Below are 19890 nucleotides of genomic sequence, written 5' to 3' on the forward strand. Positions count from 1 at the left end.
AGCAAGAAAACCTATGATCTTGTAGCTCTTATCCATAATATGTTCATATTTCTTACAGTAGGAGCAAATCTTATTGTTTTTCTTGTAATTTCCCCTGAATTTTCCACCTCTAGAATCAGAGTTTCCAAATTTTGGAGAACCACTAAATTAGCAGTCATAAAAGAAGATGAATCACTAGGGAAATGATTGTTAACATAGATTTCTGTTTGTTTTTCATCTTGAATCAACAATGAATACGCATGATTAACACTAGGCAGAGGTGAAATCATTAGAATGTTTCCTTTTACAGCAGCATAAGAATCATTCAATCCCATAAGAAATTGAACGAGTCTTTCCTCTTGAAATGACTTAGAGAATTTGGTCTTACCTTCACATGTACAGTCATATCCACAACATATATTTGCATTGAGAGTATCTAGTTCATCCCAAGGCCTTTTACCTTTGAAAAATATCATGTTATGTCATTAGACCCTGTACTAAATTATTGAGCTCATTTTGTAGGTGATACAACTTTGCTCCATTGGACTACCCAAAGCGATCTTTCAAATCAGTCCACAGATCTTTGGTTGTCTTGGAGTAGATAACACTGCCTGCAATCTCTTTGGAAAGGGAGTTGAGGAGCCAAGACAAAACTATGTTGTTGCATCTGCTCCAAAGCTTGAAGTCTGGTCAATCAGGAGATGGAGGGGAGCAAAATCCGTTGATAAAGCTAACTTTATTTTTGGCTGATAGAGCGATGAGGATTGACCTACTCCAGCTTCCATAACCTCTGCCGTCAAAGGTGAAATTCACAAGATTCATCCCTGGAAAGTCAGAGGAATGAAGATAATATGGGTGACTGGAATCCATGACTGTGGTCTTAGGATCTACTTATGTGACTTTAGTAGATTTTCTTGCAGAAGAAGCATCAGTAACCATGGTGGAAGAAGAAAACGAGGTTGAGTAGTGCACAAGAAAGTCACTGCTCTGATACCATGAAGAAAGTGATGAAAACTATGAAATTTTTTGTGTGTATTTTCATTCATCACTGTACAATATTTATACAAACTGTAAAAGAATCTATTGTAACTAACTTATCCAGCTGTCCTATTTCCTATTGGTTAAAAATAAAGAAAAAATAAAATTTGTACATAATTCTTGTTACACAGCTGTAGCTTCTAGAAGCTTATCCAACGGTCCAGATGTTGCCAAGACAATAAAGATCAATGTCTCTGATGAAATCAACACAATTAATCCAAAGTTAATTAGGCCTCCACGTGTAGCTCTTTAGTCCAAATGTCCGAAGAATAATATTTTCACTTCTTTACTTTGTTTATGTCGAGGACAACTTTGTAGCTTCTCTGAATTTTCTTTGTTCTTCGGTCGTCTTCTTCAAATCATTTTGCTTCATACAAATTATCTCCATTATTTGTGCCAATATAATAATAGATTGGGGCACTAATTATAATTTTTATTTATTAATGATATATTTTAAATTATAATGCTAGTCTTGTTTTCAGAAGTTAAAAGTCAATAATTGAATCTATTGAATTCTGTCACTTTTATTATAGAGAAAATCTCACTTTATACCCATTAATTCCAAACTATTTACCCTTTAATACCTAGGCCCAAACTATTTACCATTCCTACCCATGCGGCCCAGACTATTTACCCGCTAATTCCAGCCGCAACCTGCAAACAAATGGAATAGTTCCCGCTAACAAGGAATCTTGAAAGAGAACCTCAAGTGGTGAAATAGAGATTCAAACAATGGCTGAAAAATCTGCCTTCGAAAAAATAGGCCAGGATTTGTGCAAAAACATGAAAAAATTTGTGCAAAAGCATGAAAAATCTGACAAATCTCGTATCATTCTCCGGCGAAGTCGATCTTCAGGTCTGTTCTCTTTTTTTTTTGTCAAAACAACTAAATTTGTGCAAAATCATGAAAAAATACAATCTTTATGTCAGGATTCGCTGTATTTGTTTTTTTAATTAAAATTCCTGAATTTCTTTTCTGGGAATTAAATAGGTATTCAGGAAAAAAGAATTGAAAAAATGGCAGAGCAGAAGAAGCAGCAAGTGGGATCTATAAAAGTGAATCAGCTTCGACCATCGAATTTTGGGGTTAATATAACTGTAAAGGTTATTAGTAAAAAGCCAATTGTACAGAGAAATCGTCTTGCTTAGTGTTTGGTGGGTGATGAAACTGGAATTATTATTTTTATTGCCTGCAATGATCAAGGTAATTTTTTTGCTAGGATTGAGAAAAAATGAATCTTTATTGTAAGAATTGGCTTGTATCATCAATTGGGAACAAATATTATTAAGATCTTGTCATTGATGGTTGAAGGGGTAACTGATTTAAATAATTTTGTTGTTTTTCATTGTTGTCATATGTCTGACTTCTGCTGTGTGTATTGCATGTTGCGTGGAAGCCGAAGAATGAGTGTATTGAGATTATTGAGTCTTCGTTGTTCAAATTGGCATATTTTAGACATGCTGGGTGAAACTTATAAATGTCTAGCTAATTAATAGTGGAAGTTGAAAGGGTTCGATGGTGTAGTTAAGGATCTAATTTTATTTGAAATTTGGAAAAGATTGTTGGTTTGTTGGAATTCAGTAGTTGCTTCAATGTTCCTTTCCCTTATTTCTTTATGCTTTATGTTCGTTTCCCCTCTATTTTTTTTGGTTTTGCCGTCTTCCTTTTCTCTTTTGTTCTTACTAACGTTTTTTGTTTGCAGGTTGCGGCTGGAATTAGCGGGAGGAAAAATTTGATAGCATTGGAGCTGATTCGAGGTGATTGAGGAAATTTCAGCTGAAAATCTAAAAAGAACACAGCTACCCAATAGTACACTGCTACGGTATACAATATGCTGTAGGAGTATATAGCTATACTGCAACAGTATACTATTATAGTTTACAATATACTGCAACGGTATATTGTAATAATCGAAGAAGAACACAGTTACCTAACAGTATACCGCTACAGCATACAATATACTATAGGAGTATATAGTTATACTGCAACAATATACTATTATAGTATATAATATATTGTTATAGTATACTGTAACAATATGCAATATACTGTAACATTAGGCTGTAATAGTATACAATATACTATAATAGTACACTTATTATCCGTAAATTCACTTGCCTTTTCCCTTTTAATTTGCTTTAAGCTTTTACCCAGCGTAAGGGGCAAATTGAAAATGCAAAAAAAAAAAAAAAAAAAAATAAAATTATAGTATGCTATATAATGTAACGGTGTACTCTTACAATTAGATCCTTTTAGAATTTTTTGAAATTTTTATTGACAAGTGATATTATTTTAGTTTAATAATTGAATTAATTTTTTTTAACTCTTTGCGTACAATTGTATACCCTGTTGGTATAGCTATATACTATACTGGTATCATATGTTAGTTAATATTTTTTGATTGTATTAGCTACATTTAATTGGTACACAATTTGATTTTTCTTTAGTAATAATATAAAAAAAAATAATAAAAAATAGTGAAAACAGTAAATGAAATTAGATTATGAAGAGAAAAAGAATATAAAAAAAAGAAGTTAAATGAAATTAGAAAAGGAAAAAAGAAAAAAATAAGAAGAAAACGAGAAAAAAAAGGAAAAGAAAAAAAAAGAAAAGAAGCATAGAAATAAAAAAGAATTGGAGAATAAAGAAAAAATTTGCCCCAAAAACTACTATGGGTAGGAAATGTAATTAGGTTATGGATAGAAAAATAAATGGATAGACAAGGATAAATAGTTTTGTTTTTGTGGGTAACTGTGTTAACATCCATTTATTATATGAATGGAGCAGAAAATGTAATTACAGATTCTTTTGACAACAACAGGTCCCCCCTCGCGTCTGAAATCCTCACCTCTCAAATTTTCACCTTCACGTCATGTGAAAATGCATCAGAGTGAATCATAAGGCAAAAATATCTTAGGGCCATTCAACTTTTCTCCTCTTTGTGATCTAGTCATTGCTCTTAAGGCTTTCTTCACTGGGAAATTGGGATATTTGGCATACTGACGCTTAAGCAAAAAACCCTGCTTCGTATATAGTCTTAACGACACTGCAAGTTTTTGGTGGAAAACTGAATTCTTGCTGCTAATTTACCAACAGCATTTACTGGGCCATGTTTTCTTCTGCAGTTTGTTTGCCAACAACAATTCTTCAAATTCACCCATCTTACTCTTCAAATAACACAAACCGCCTCAAAACCCACAAATGTAAAAGCTATACTGATGACAAAAAACTCCCTTGTTTCTCAGCTCGGTATGATATTTCTGCAAATACAGAAAGCCCATTGGGCTGCTCTAGAGACTCCGAAATAGTTACTCAATTGGAAGTGTCTTATGATGAAACTTCTTCCAGTTCTGATGCTTCAGTGAATAATTTTGTAGCTGACTCCAGTTTGCTTGGCCGTTTGCTTCAATCTAGTTCTAGTGTAAAAGAAGTTAAAATACTGCATGCTATAATTTTAAAGTGCATGAGAAGTAGTACTATATTCATTGAAAATAATTTGATTAGTGTGTTGGTGAAATTTGGGAGATTGGATGATGCTCGTAACTTGTTCGACCATATGCCTGAGAGAAATGTGGTTTCTTGGACTGCTATGCTTAATGGGTATATAAGATTTGGGTTAGATAATGAAGCTATGGATTTTTTTGGTGAATTTGTACGACGTGGTTTGCAGTGGAATTCCAAGACCTATGTGTGCGTGTTAAGCATGGCTGGGAGGAACTGTGATTTTGAGCTAGGGAAACAAGTGCATGCTGGTATTATAAAGGGTGGATATAGTAATTTGATTTTGGATAGTTCTGTTGTGTCTTTTTACGCGCAATGTGGAGATTTAGAAGGCGCTTTCCGCGTATTTGACGTGATAAAAAGGCCTGATGTAGTTTGTTGGACAACTATGATTACTGCTTGTTCACAACATGGGAGAGGAAAGGAAGCTTTACTCATGTTTTTGCAGCTGTTCTCTGATGGGTTTGATGCCAATGAATTTACTGTCTGCAGTATTTTGAATGCGTGTGGGGAGGAGAGGGAATTGATGTTCGGGAAGCAACTACATGCGGCGATTATTAAGAATAGATTTAGAATGGATGTCTTCATAGGCACTTCATTGGTAGATATGTATGCAAAGTGCAGTGAGATAGACGATGCTAGGACAGTGTTTGATGGGATGGGGAAAAGGAACACGGTGACGTGGACGTCTATTATTGCAGGATATGCTCGTAATGGTCATGCGGAAGAGGCCATAAGACTCTTCCGGATAATGAAAAGGCGAAAGATTTTTGCTAATAACTTGACTATGGTAAGCATCCTTCGAGCATGTGGCTTACTTAGAGCGTTACCAACTGGAAAGGAAGTGCACGCACAAATTATCAAGAGTGATCTCCAAGATAATATTTATTTAGGAAGTGCTTTAGTGTGGCTTTATTGCAAATGCAGTGAAAATTCAGCAGCACATAAGGTCCTTCAAGACATGCCTATTAGAGATGTAGTTTCGTGGACTGCTATGATTTCCGGTTGTGCTCATGTTGGCCATGAGTATGAGGCTCTTGAATACTTGAGGGAGATGCTAGGTGAAGGCGTGTCCCCCAATCCATTTACTTATTCATCAGCCCTGAAAGCATGTGCAAAGCTGGAAGATATTGAGAGAGGGAAGCTGATCCATTCCTCCGTAAGCAAGACACCTGCTCTGTCCAATGTGTTTGTGGGCAGTGCATTGATCAATATGTATGCAAAATGTGGACATATTCCTGAGGCAATTCAAATATTTGATAACATGCCTGAGAGGAACTTAGTTTCTTGGAAGGCAATGATTGTTGCTTATGCTAAAAACGGACTGTGTGGAGAGGCATTGAAGCTCATGTATCGCATGCAAGGAGAGGGTATTGAGGTGGATGATTATACCCTTGCGACTGTCCTCACAGCGCGTGGAGAATTTAAGGAAAATATGAAGTCCAAATCGAAGTATTTCTTGAGCCCAAAATAGTTCTATAGTTTAGACAGAAATGAGGTCGGTCTTGGAAGTTTCAGCAAAATCTTCAAATGAATTCTCATGGTTCATTCATGTAACAATGACACCTGAACACCGAATGCTGCTTCATACTTTGGAGCCAGTTACTGGAGTCTGGTTGGTAGCTGCTTGTCCATGGCTATCTTCAGGACCTTCAATGAACAAGTCTAGTACTCCCTGGCTAGCCTGTCTTGCTGAGAAAAGAATGAGGTGAAGTTTACTGGTAACTGCTGGGACTGTGCTTTTAGAGGTCCGTAATATCCAATGTTGTATCTTCTAACCTCAAGGATACTCTGTATTATAGTTGTCGTTAGGTGCCTGCAGCCATGTATTATTATATATTAAGATCATGTATACCATTATGCGATCAGAATGTTTGTAGGACTTGCACTTTTGTTCGGTGTAGTGATGGTGAAAAAAATCAACAACAACAATAATATGTACTAAATTTTTTAATGTTAAAAACATATTTTTTAATAGTATTTCATCCACAGGATTGTCTTCAAGTGTTTAGTGAGAACTTCTATTGATGATTACTTGAAGCAAAAAAGACGAATTATTTTGGATCGAAGCAAGTAAGAGTTAATGGCCAGCTCCTACACACTAGTGATTGACAGTAATTACATTGTATGTGGCAGTCAATATGTATGATACAAATGAGGTAGTGTATTGGAAACTATATTGACAGTTCGTGTAATTACCATGCAACTATGCTCTGAATTCTGCAATTGCTATTGTCAATGTCGCATGTACTAAGAAAATACAATTGTAACCATTGCTCCAGGTGCATAACAGAGAAGAATCTTGATCAGGGATTGCAATTTGTTTATAGTAATGCATTTGACAGAATAACTTAAGTCTTCTCAGTTAGAAAATGGTTCATAGCGAAAGTGATTCGGAGACAATTCTCGATGCTCACAGCAAATGTTCTGTTGATGGATGTCCATATTGAGCTTCTACTTTTCCCTCTTTAAAATCATCAATTCTTTCCATTTGTTAGTACAAATTCCTCTTCAGCCAGCTTGAAAGTCGAATCCCTCTCTACTGTCACTTAGAAGTGAAGTGACAGATTCTCTCTGCAACTGCACTGCAGATGTTAGAGAAATTCAGTTTTTATAAAATAAAAAAAAGAGAGCATAAATATATATATATCAATACTCACCGCTACAGCCATTAATCCTTCAGTTTTATGTGGGCAACTAATGCAGGGAATCACCACCAGCTTTTCACACAAATATCTGAAATCCACTTTAACATATTAATGGTCTTCATTAATGAAAACTTATTCAGTTTGCTCAATATACGAGGGACAGCTGCCTACACATTCTCCCACAGATTAACTAGTCGTCTAAATTTTATTACCAACTTACCAAAATGTGAAACTGCTCTAAATAATCAAGATTAGGAGAAAAGTTGTATAATTGCTTTGATATTAAAACATTTTTCTGGAGCTAATATAGCACCACAAGAAGTGCGAAAAATTTGAATGTTACAGTAGGAAAGGAAAATCAAATAAACCATAAACAGTGAGACATTGGGGATGATTTGGAATATTTGTATTTTGATATCTTTATTGTGTCGCTATGCCTCGTTAGAAATTGATAACAAACTGGAAAGAAGTTGGACCAACTTTTGTTCCTGGATGCCTAGTCGTGTATGGATTAGGTTAGGCCCAAGTTCTACAACAAGACCATTGATGGTAGAGGAGTCTTCCTTACCCAATCTCTCTATTTTCTACAATAATAACAATTACACCTCACTAAAACTACGATTGGCTATATAAATCCTCTATAATCATTCTACTCAAATTGAGCCGTTTTCTACTACTCAATAAATTTTTATTACATAAAAATTTAGGAATTCTTCAAATCTCACACCTGTGTCGAGTACACTAACATACGCAACAACAACTATAATAACCTCTTAGTTCCAAACAAGTTGTGATCGGCTATATCTATCCTCCTCCTTTCATTTAGTTCTACTCATATGTATATATATGTGTGTGTGAGACAGGAACAACAAAACTATGCTGATAAGAAAAAGGCAGAGAACCTTTTTAATTGAGATCGTGTGAAAAGCAATAATTGTTTACCCGTAAAACGGTACAGTTGAATTTATATCATGATTTATAGACAAGCGAACCGATTTGATCCCAAAGTGATAAATAAATTTAATAAAATGCAAGACTTAGCGTCGAAATCGAGATAAAATAGTAGATAGCCTGGTTACGGGAGCAGAGCTTCCGAAGGCAGCAATATGAATCTTAATAAGTAAGAAATGAAATGTTATTGAGCTCTTGAATAGCATATGGCATAAGTTTGTCAGAAAATTCATATCTCTCTAATGGCTATTAAAGTTGCTATTTATAGTTGCACCTAGGGAACAAGGTCCTAGGATCAAGCCCCTCTTAAATGACAGTTACAGGGCCACTGAAAGATGTGTAACGGCAAGCTATGAATGCCATATTCTCTATAACAGACTATGTATTTAATACTGCAGAATATTTGTCACTGAATGTTATTAGGTGGCAGGCATTCATTTGTCTTCCTGAGCAACATTCCCTTCGGGGGTTTCCCGGTGCCAACTGAAACTGCTGCCCCTGGTCTTGATTTCCACCTATCTCACTTTTCATCTGTCTTCGTTCCACGTGTCACTTTATTATACGAGTATTTAATACGAACTAATTTTACCATATACAGATAGTCACCCTGCTTTTCGGTGGCACATCTTTGTGTCATCGGGAAGTTGGTGAAGATACCTTTCTTGGCGAAAAAATTTCTGATCCCCTCTAAAAAGTTTCTGACGCTTGATTAGACGCACGTCTCTCCGTATTTAATGCACCGAACACACGTCACTCCACGTTTTCAGCAATAGTTTTGCCGGTTCTCAAGGTAATCATGGCCACGATTTTAGCCGCTTATTCCTTTACTTATATGCCTCACTCTCCTTCTTTCACCCTTCATAATTTTTTGAAATCTGTCAACTTTTCTTACTCAACTCTCTCTTGCTTTCATCTTTCTTTAACCTTCTTCTTCAGAGAAATTCTCACTTCCTTCTGCTAACCATGGCCTCCACTTCTAAGAACTCCAGCTCTTCAAAGAACAAGGAAAGCACTGATGATGCTGCTCCTCCTATGGTGAGCATCATTATCCCCAGAAGGCTTAAAACAGCCAAGGATTTTAAAGAGAAGTTACCTTCTGCTAATTCCCGCACACGGGCTGTTGGTGTGTACCCTTCTTCCATCCGTCCTTCTAGCATTCCTGCTTTGAAGGAAGACTGTGGTTGCCATGATTTGAACATCATCGCTCCCGATCTGGCAGAGCGGGTAACCTTCCCCAAGAAGGATTTTACATACGTTTATACGTACCTCTTTACTTTGGGCCCATTCTCATTTAGCGGGGGACTTGACCGCGTAATCTTGGAGTTTTACTTTCGCTATCAGGTTTTCTTGGCACATGTGAGCCCTTCTGTGTGGTGGACGATAGTCTGTCATCAGCGGTTATGCCACAAGACGGGGGAATAGTTCTCCCTGACTTGAATAATGAACCTTTATTCCCCCAAGACTTTTAGTGGGGGGATGATAAACTTCATCAAACGTGGTCACCATGCTTTGCTCACCAGCATGGATGACAACAACGATCATGGATGGATGGAGCGGTTCATTTTAGTTGCCACCAGGCATATTATCCCAGCCACAACTCCATCCTTTCCTGAGTTATGGACTCGTACACGTAAGTTCAACGTCAGTATTTTCTTTGATTAAAGATTGTTTCATGATGTTACTTATCCTTTCTCTTTTATTATTCAGCAACTCGGTGGACACCACCAAGGGTTGTAGGCTTAGACCAGTGGGTATAGAAGATTTTGGATGTCACTATGCCTGAGACCCGCTGCTGGAAAGAACTGGCCCTCAAATACGGGTGGAAGGCCAAAAATCATGTTGAGTTTATTTTCGAACTAATCTTGTTTTTACCTTGCATATAAGAAAACTAGTTGACTTCTCTTTTTGTTGAATTCAGGTCTTCCGCAGGTTCTGTTGCCATCCCCGAGGAGGATGTTTTGGATGATCCCGTAGATGCGGTAAGGTTGCTATAGGAGTTCTTTGCCCTAACGGGGGTCATCGGACTTGCTTCCGGTGTAGGTGCTTCCTCTTGGAGTCCTCGGCCGGAGGACAAGCAACAAAAAAGGCGACGTTCCTCTACGACTGAGGGTAAAAATAAAAAAGTGAAGAGCGTCGTGCCTGATCCAGTCGCAGACGCTGTGGTGATCGATGATGATAGGGGAGCCAGTGATGAAGGGGCTTCTCTTGCAGAGGAGATGACGACCTTCATCAGCTCAACAGAATGCTCAATCTGTTGAGATAGTTACACCAAGCGAGGACAACGTCTAGGCGCTCTAGGGAGAGTGTGATATAGTGGAAGATGCCAACTTTCGCTTCCATATCCCAGTTGCTGCTCCCTGTACTGTGAGGCTGGGTACTAGGCCTTTTCCGTCTTCAGTTGATGAGAAACTAATAACTAGAACTATTTTTTCCGCAGCTTCTTCTCAACCCACAATGCCATCAGCTTCATCTCCTTCACTAACTATGCCTTCACCACCAGCAACTGCTACATCATCCCCACCGACCACAGACACCCGAGAGGAGGATCCGAGGATGTCCCTCCTCCCCAGTCCCCAGTCCATGGGAATTTGGGGCATAACTATTCGCCCCCCTCCGCAGATCCTCGGAGGAGGAGGAACGTCTACTTCTCGATTTCTACCGAGTGCCATCTGCTGTCCCGACCGGTGCAACTCACCAATTACCTGAAGCCTCTGGCTTCAGAGAAAGATAAAAATAAAATACATTCTCTCTTGGGGGAGTGTATGATAAAGAATGCCATGTATAACGCAACAGCAATACGATATTTGTTCCCTTTACTATTTCTTCTATCTTCTCTACGACAGGATTTTTGATTTGAACTTTTGCTTTGCAGGCTAACTTTCTTGCTTCCGAGGTTGATCCTTGATAAAGAGAACCTCACATCTGAGCGGGATCAACTGTTGGCCGAGCGGCAGCAAATTGTTGCTCGCCTCTCGACACTAGAAGCACAAGCTGCCGAAGCCGTTGAGTTGGAGGCTTGATTGCAGTAGAGCGAACAAGAGGTGGTGACCCTCAACCAAGAGGCCTCCCTAATAAGGGTACAATTTCAAGAGTCCAAGGCAAAGTGGTCCGAGGTCCAAAATATTGTTCCTGCTGCTACCGGGTGCGAGGCTGCCTCTACTAAAAGAGTAAATAATTTGGAGGCAGCCTTGAACTCCAAAGCTGAAGAGGTTGCTGCTGCTGAGGAGAAGTGTGACCGGATAGAAGAGAAATATAAGAAGGTAATGGAGCACAATAAATTTTATAACTCCACTCTGTGACCTTGACGTCGCCTTCAGGCCGCTAGATCCCAGCAGAATAATCTTTCGATCGAGGTTGACCAGATTAAGGAAGAGATTTAGTGTCAAGCGGCTTCTCTCATTGTTGAAAAAATATATTCTATGTATATCCTGAGGAGAAAAACCTTGGAAGAGGCCAAAGTGGGTGTCATTGACTTTGATGTCGAGATCACCAAGGCACGTGAGCTGGAGTTAACTGCCCGAAGTGGCCTCCCGGTTTATCCTAATGCAACTGACTCTTCTAGTTCTGGTTCTGTATTCTCGAGAACGGAGGAGAAACTTGAAGGGGATGATGATGAAGGCCAAGGTCCTGAGCCGGCGGCAGATCTGCCTACTTCTCCTGGGGGGCGCAGATGCTTCTCTTCCCCCAAGTTCTGGGGACACAGTAGTTTAGCTTTTGCTTTTTTTTTTGTCTTTCTTTTTCATACTTTTGTACTTGTGCTGCTTGCCACATTTGTTATATATAAAAGTATTTTTCATTTGAGCATTGCATAAATTTAACTTTTTGCGTCGAGTTATGCGGCTATGGGTGCACTTTTCCCCAATGGCATTTGGATTCCGGGCATAAGTTCTTCCGGAACCATCACTTTACTGTAAGGGTTTCATAAAGAGGGCCCTCTTATGTTTATGGTGCTCTTGAAGAGGACGTCTCTTGTTCATTCCAGCACTAGCATTTGAAGTACTTGATTAACTTTCAAATGATAAAATTAATTCATCATTTGGACGAGAAACAAGATAAAAATAAAGGACTTTACTTTATTTCTTCTATTTTCAAAAGTACATATGCATTCGTTGTGCTGAAAAGAAATTGCCATTACTTGTGACTAATTTGTACAACTGTTTCTACAGGGCGGTCGCGCAGTACCCGGTCCAGATGATACATTTTTGTTACCAGATTTTGTAGCCCCAGTTTATGTGGCAGCCATGTTGCCGTAATCTCATATGATCCCCCCCCCCCCCCAACCCCAAGGTTTGAATGCGAGAAATATGAATTTAAACACTGGAAGTCGTGTTCCTTTGATGACTCTACTAGTGAATGGTTGGATAATCTTTTGTTCTATAGCAAGCTTCACTTCTCATTAGGAATTTTGCTATAGAGCCAAAGACTATCTAACCACTCCAGTGGCTTGCACTCATGAACGGTCGAGTAACCTTTGGCCTGATAGCAAGCTTTATTTCCGGGTAGGAGCCTTGCTACCAAGCAAATGATTATCCTGTCATGTAACAGTTCATTTTTTCCACGCCTTGTCATTTAAGGTCTTATTTTTGCTGACGATGCTTCCTTCGTAGTAAGCTTTTCATTGTTGCCTTGTTAAAAACCTTTCGAGAAAAACTCAATTGGGACAAAAAGTGGACGAAGGGAAAAAGAGTGCAGCACATACTTTCAGTATAAGCGATCCCCATTAGCAATAGTACCTTTTGAGGTGTGCCATGTTCCAGTTGCTCGACAATTTTACCCCGTCATGGTTTTCTAGTTCATATGATCCTTTCTCGGCGACAGCTGAAACCCGATAGGGGCCTTCCCACGTTGGACCCAGCTTTCCTACGTTGAGCTCCCTGGTGTTTTGAGTTACTTTCCTTAAAATCAAGTCTCCTACTTTGAAATAACGGAGATTTGCCCTTCGATTGTAGTGTCTTTCCATTCTTTGTTTCTGGGACACTATCCTTATATGCGCCAAGTCCCTGTGTTCCTCGAGCAGGTCCAATCTGACCAACAATGCTTCGTTGTTTGCTTCTTCGTCTACCAAGAAGGATCTTATGGTAGGTTCTCCCACTTTCACCGGGATCAGGGCTTCTGCTCCGTACACGAGAGAGAAAGATGTCTCTCCCGTGCTTGACTTGGCCGTCGTTCGGTATGCCCATAGAACTCCTAGTAACTCTTCGGGTCATTTGCCTTTGGCTGCTTCCAATCTCTTTTTGAGATTTGAATAATCACTTTGTTCGTTGATTCCGCTTGGTCATTTGCTCTCGGGTGGTATGGCGATAATGTGATTCTTTTGATTTTCAAGTCTTCAAAGAATTTCGTGACCTTTACACTTATAAATTGTGTCCCGTTCTCGCAAACTATCTCTTTTGGTATCCTAAACCTGATGTCACGACCCCAAAATCCAACCTGGTCGTGATGGCACCTATCATGGAACTAGGCCAGCCGACACAATCCCAAAACAAATCGACATTTCATAATAAAGATGTTTAAGCTACTAATTAATAAAACTTCACAGCATAAGTCTAAATAACAAGTGCAGAAAGAACAAATCACGAGCATCTACTAAGGTCTATCCGATAACAACTAGGACTATTACAGTCTGGAAAACACTAATATCTTCTAAGGAAGATAAGAAGGAGAAGAGCAAGGCTGCGATCGCCATGCAGCTACCTTGCCGACTCCGAATATCCGCGACGGATGAAAGATCAACGCTCGCTATCACGTCCAGCAACCCCTGGATCTGCACACAAGGTGCAGAGAGTAATGTGAGTACCCCATTTCAATAAGTAATAAAGATAAATAAAGAATGAGCAGTAGGAAACACATAAATCCACATCATAAAATCACAGTAAGTACAGTATGCTTTCAAACAGTATATAAATAAAATCATCTCGTTAAAATCCAATCTCAGTAAAAAACATTTGAAGATATTTTTCCAACAATTTCAACAGAGGTTCAATGAAGTTTAGAGTAAAAGTGATGAAAATTATAAACAGCCCCTCGGGCAAAACATGTATCATAAACCGCCCCTCGGGCATAACATCTCTCAGAATCAGCCCCTCGGGAAACCTCACAATCGCTCGTAATCAGCCCCTCGTGCACAACATGAATCAAGAATAGCCCCTCGGGCAACATTATATCACTCACTCAGGGTACCCATGCTCATTGGGGTGTACATACTCTGGAGGGGCTCCTACAGCCCAAGCGCTATAACAAGCCACCTCGTGGCATAATAAATCAGGCCCTCGGCCTCTCAAGATCAGAAATCAGTAACAATATGCTGCGGCACGCAGCCCGATCCCACAATATCCTCACGACACATGCCCTCGGCCTCACTCAGTTAGAAACCTCTCAAGCCACTCGGGTAACAGTAAAACAGGGTGCTTAGCCCAAAATATCATTTTATGCATCAAAACGGAGTAAATAAGACTGAGTTATGAAATCAGTAAAACATAGCATACTGAGTACAGATCTTAAATCAAAACAGTGAGGAAACAGTAGTAAAAAGCCCCTAAGGATCCAAACAGCTTGGCACGAGGCCCAAATATGGCACGAGGCCCAAAACATAGTAATGCTTTCCTAAGCACATAAGTCTCAAATAGTTTTAAGTCAAATACGTAACTTAATTGTTGCTACGGGACGGACCAGGTCACAATCCCCAATGGTGCACGCCCTCATGCTCGTCATCTAGCATGCGCGTCACCTTAAAATAGTGAAACGATGTGAAATCCGGGGTTTCATACCCTCATGACAAGATTTACAGTCATTACTTGCCTCAAACCGGATAAAACTCTAACCCGCAATGCCCTTGCCTCTCTACTCGGCCTCCAAATGCTCCGAATCTAACCAAAATCAGTATATCATCATCAATATACGCTAAAGGAATGAATTCCACACGAAAATTATCAAATTAGACCAAAAATCCCGAATTGGACTCAAACCCGGCCCCCGGGCCCACGTCTCGAAATCCGATAAAAATTACAAAACTAGAAACTCCTTTCACTCACGAGTCTATACATACAAGAACCATCATAATCCGGCCCCAAATGGTCCCTCAAATCCTCAAATTTAACTCTCCAATTTCAAGCCCTACTTCCCCCAATTTCATCCCTAATTTCTACAAATTTCATGATTAATCAACGGGAAATCATCACATATACAAGTATTAGGGCTCAAGCCACTCACCTTGCTGATAGACCCCTAAATTCCTCCTCAAAATCGCCCTCGAAAGCTCCAGTGTCGTCCAAAAATGGTAGAAAATGAACTGGAATTCGCGAAGGAGACCTTATATACTTTCTACCCAGAACTTCCGCATCTGCGGTCCATAAGTCTCTTCTACGATGCCGCACCTGCAGAAAATCCGCCTCAGGTGTGGTTTTCACTTAAACCTCGAAACTCGCTTATGCGGTCAAAGTCTCGCGTCTGCGATCATGCAGGTGCGGTCCCATGCGCGCACCTGCGGCTCCTGCCCTTCTCCTCTATGGCCGCATCTGCGGCTGCTTATGCACTTCTGCGGGCCTCGCACCTGCGGCCCCCACTCTGCAGGTGCGGTTATGACAGCTGAAGGAAATTCTTCAGCACTTCCTCAAATCCCATCCTTGATCCGACAACCTCCCGAAATCAACCTGAGACCTTCGGGACCTCAACCAAACATGCCAACAAGTCACATATCACCATTCAAACTTATTCAAACCTTTGGAACGCTCGAAACAACATCAAAACACCAACTCACCCTCGGATTCAAACCTAAGGATTTCCAAACTTCCTAATTTCGCCAACGATGCCGAAACCTATCAAACCTCACCCGAATGACCTAAAATTTTGCACACACGTCGCAAATGACATAACGGACCTACTCTAATTTCCAAAATTCTATTCCGACCCCGATATCAAGATTTAGACTGCCGACCGAAAAATGCCAAATTTTCAATTTTGCCAATTCAAGCCTAATTCTACCACGGACCTCCAAATTACATTCCGAACATGCTCCTAAGTCCAAAATCACCTAACGGAACCAATCGAACTATCAGAATTCACATCCGAGACCTTCTACGCATAAGTCAACATCCAGTTGACCTTTTTCCAACTTAAGCTTCTAAATAAGAGACTAAGTGTCTCATTCCACTCCAAGACCACTCCGAACACAAAACAACCAACACGATACGATGAAATACATCTGAACAACACATAAGGAAGCAGGAATGGGGAAAACGGGGGTATAACTCATGAAATGACCGGCCAGGTCGTTACACCTAAAAATTATATTCTCTTACAGGAAATTGACCACTTCGCGCTAGCCGATTTTCTGGTAAGGACCTGCTTGAACCCACTTAGAAAAGTGGTCAGTTAAAATCAAAAGAAATCTTACCTTAACGGCAACTGGCAGTAGCGGACCGAGTATGTCCATCCCCCGTTTCATGAATGACCATGGTGACAAAAGTGAGTGCAATAATTCCACTGGTTGATGCACCAACGGTGCATGGCGTTGACATTTATCGTATTTCTGAATATATGTCTTAGCGTATTGTTCCATCCGGGGACAGTGATCACGTCCAAATGCACGCCTCTTAAGAGGTATGACACGGTCGTTTGCAATAATAAAACTTAACAAAGGTCGGGGTCGAATCCACAAGGAGCTAAGATAAGAGTTAGGAGTATATATCCGGAATGAGCAAGTGAAGTATCTAGATTGCACTTCCACAAATAGGTTTTTGTTTCTACTCCTAAAGTTAAGCTAATGACCGTAAATCTAAGATATAAAACTAGAGATGATTATTTTTGAGTGTTTTCCAAATATATAAAAAGCCTAGGGATGTGACCATGACCTAGGTGTTTGCCTAATGGTATAAAGACTTTTATGTTGTTTTATTGATTGGGTTGTATTATAGCTCACAACGCTATGTTGCCCACTAAATACCTCTCGGTCAAATAGTGATTTTGCCCAATTTTGGCTTTCGCAAGACCAAATAGGTATCTACCAAAACGGTTGATAAGAGCTCAATTCGGGTTGTTACTATCTCTAGATTGAACCCTTTAATTAGGTTAATCAATCTCTCAATTGACCCAAATCCTTGTTAGCTAAGTTAACATACACTAGGTCCCTCTTTATCAAGAAGAAACTAAGTCAAATAGGCATGAATCAATGTTTGCAACCATTAATTCTAAAATTGAAGCATGAACTATGTTAAATAATAAACACTCATTCATAAACAAGCATAAAATTAACCACCCATAAGGTTTACACGCTAGGGTTGGGTCAATACCTTAGTAAAAATCTAGCTACTCATAATGGGTGTAGAAGAAAACAAAGAAGAAAAGATAATAAAACTCATATTGGAAGATTAAAATAGAGAAATCTAATGTTAAATCACCACAATAAGCTAAAGTTTCCTAAAGAAGCAAAGAGAAACGACTACAGTACTTAAAATATTCAAAAATTGACCTAATTTCGAGAAACTCTTCTATTTATACAAGGTTGACAATTTCGGACAAAAATGCCCCTCGGGAGCTTCTGCGGCCGCACAATTCCATGTGTGGTCCACAGAAATCTTCATCTTGTAGAAGCTGGGATTCTGCGGCCGCACAATTCTTACTTGCGGAGTAACCACGGTCAACTCTTACAACTTAAACTTCAAACTTAGGGACTATGTGTCTCATTCCACTCCAGGGCTCACCCGAACCCGACACCAAGCACCCCGGAAAGTCAAGTAACCATAAAATAAAATAAAGGACGAAATAAATAGGGGATCGAGGATCATACTCTCAAAACGACTAGTCGGGTCGTTATAATCTGGCCTTCTATGTTCATAATTTCATCTCATATGAGGAGCAAAACTCAATGATGCATGCAACCTTTTTAACCTTGGTATAAGGGGTAAGTAGTGCATCGCCTTCACTGGAACCTTCTTCTGTTTAGAATTTGTGACTTCTTTGTAACGCGGCTGGTTACACAATTTGTAATTTTCTAAAGCTTCATGATCCTTATAGAATAACATGCAACCTTTCTCACAACAATCAATCCTCTCCGATGAAAGATCCAACTTAAAAACCAATTTCTTTACCGTGTAAAAATCTTTAGGCAAGTTAATCTTGGTCGGATTAAGTTCATTCATAAGGTCAATGATAGAATCCATCCCCGCTTGAGAAATAGAATTATCTAATTTATTACTTAGTAATCTAACTGCAACAGACAACTTGAAATTTGTTGTGGCTTCATAAAGCGGACAAATAGCTTTCTCTAACTGCGTGAAAAAGCTCTTAGCCTCATCATTTGGTTCGGATTGAGCCCCATGGAACATCTCAAAAGCATCCCTTATCATTTCATTAAATCTAGAATTTTCGATATTAATATTCTCCGCTATGGAACTACCTTCTTCACCACCTGATGAGTTCTGAAAATGAACATCATCTACACTAGCAAGACTCTCCCCATGCACAGTCCACACATAGTAATTTTTTACAAATCCATTCTTATACAAATGAAAAATAACAATATTGGGCTCCAATAACTTAAGACACTTGCATTTCACACAGGAGCACCTAATCGTCTCTTCGATAAGGAAATCATCAAGTGCCTTTGCCTTGGCAATAAAGCTAGCAACACCTTCTATAAATTCATCCCGCAACCCCGTACGATTCGGATGATTCCTATCATACATCCATCTACGATGCCCAAATTTCATCTACATATAGAAGAAAATTAGAAGTTAAAATATTTTTGTTATTTACCGTAATCAATAAATTTTATTCTTCAAAGGTTACTTATCTAAATAGTTTATATATTTTAGTGTAATTTGATATTTTAAACCAATGAATTTATTCAAGCAACCTAAAACTTAATGCAATTTCAAAATAATGAATTTATTATATTTAATAAACTTTAATGTTACAATTATTTTATATATTTACTTCACTTTTGTTAAAGTTATACTAGCTACATCACATAGATAATATAAAATACAATTGGATCTCTTTGCAAAGAGAATCAAAATTAATGCTATAATTATTCAAAACACTACTTAATATTAATTGAATAACATATATACATTACAATATAAGAATAAATTCAAGATTCGATAGTTTTATTCCTAATTCTATACCATATATAAATTACAATATAAATTGAAGAGTACTCCTATTGAAGAAGAAGAAGATAAAAGAATAAATTATTCTTTATTTCAAACGTAATTTTTTATTCAAAAAAAAGATTACTCCTAATTTTAATTTTTTATTCAAAAGAAGATAAATTTTAATATTACTCAAGGCTCTAAATAATATTTTTTCAAGCTTAAAGAATAATTTATTTTTTATGTCAACCCTAATTTCAATTCAAATATTTCCACATTCAAACTAAAATTTCTAAAATTAATTAGTGACAATACAAACAAAAAGAACAATATATTACAATCAAGGTCGCAGAAAGGATGAAGGAATAAATTACCTCGCTGGAGAAGATGCTAGTCGTCGGAGAAGACTCATGCTACCGGAGACAAGTAGACAATACCTGGGGAAAAAATGGGGGCTAAAAATAAGGGCTGTCGCGCGTGACAGGGATGAGGGAGAGAGGGAGAAAGAGTGGCACCGCCGGATTTGAAGTCGACGGCGACGGTGGATTTGGTGAGCGAAGGGAGTGAAGGGGGAAAGAAGCGAAATAAAAGAGAAAGAGAGAAAATCGAAGAAAGGGGTCGGGCTGGGGATATAATTAAATTTTCCAACCGATTGTGTCGAAAATAAATTTAATTTTGGTAA

At 38.7% G+C, this 19890-nt stretch overlaps 2 protein-coding genes across 2 annotated transcripts; one reads left to right on the forward strand and one right to left on the reverse strand.

The window, feature by feature from the left end:
• LOC109228885 (pentatricopeptide repeat-containing protein At4g18520-like) lies at positions 3827–6482 on the forward strand. Its single transcript, XM_019394128.1, has one exon. The coding sequence runs from the start codon at positions 4128–4130 to the stop codon at positions 5991–5993; it is 1866 nt and encodes a 621-aa protein (XP_019249673.1). The 5' UTR covers positions 3827–4127; the 3' UTR covers positions 5994–6482.
• LOC109229932 lies at positions 17955–18824 on the reverse strand. Its single transcript, XM_019395473.1, has one exon. It carries the CDS (start codon positions 18822–18824, stop codon positions 17955–17957), a length of 870 nt encoding a protein of 289 aa, XP_019251018.1.

This window comes from Nicotiana attenuata, chromosome 7, assembly GCF_001879085.1.
Source record: "Nicotiana attenuata strain UT chromosome 7, NIATTr2, whole genome shotgun sequence".
In the NCBI taxonomy this organism is placed as follows: domain Eukaryota; kingdom Viridiplantae; phylum Streptophyta; class Magnoliopsida; order Solanales; family Solanaceae; genus Nicotiana; species Nicotiana attenuata.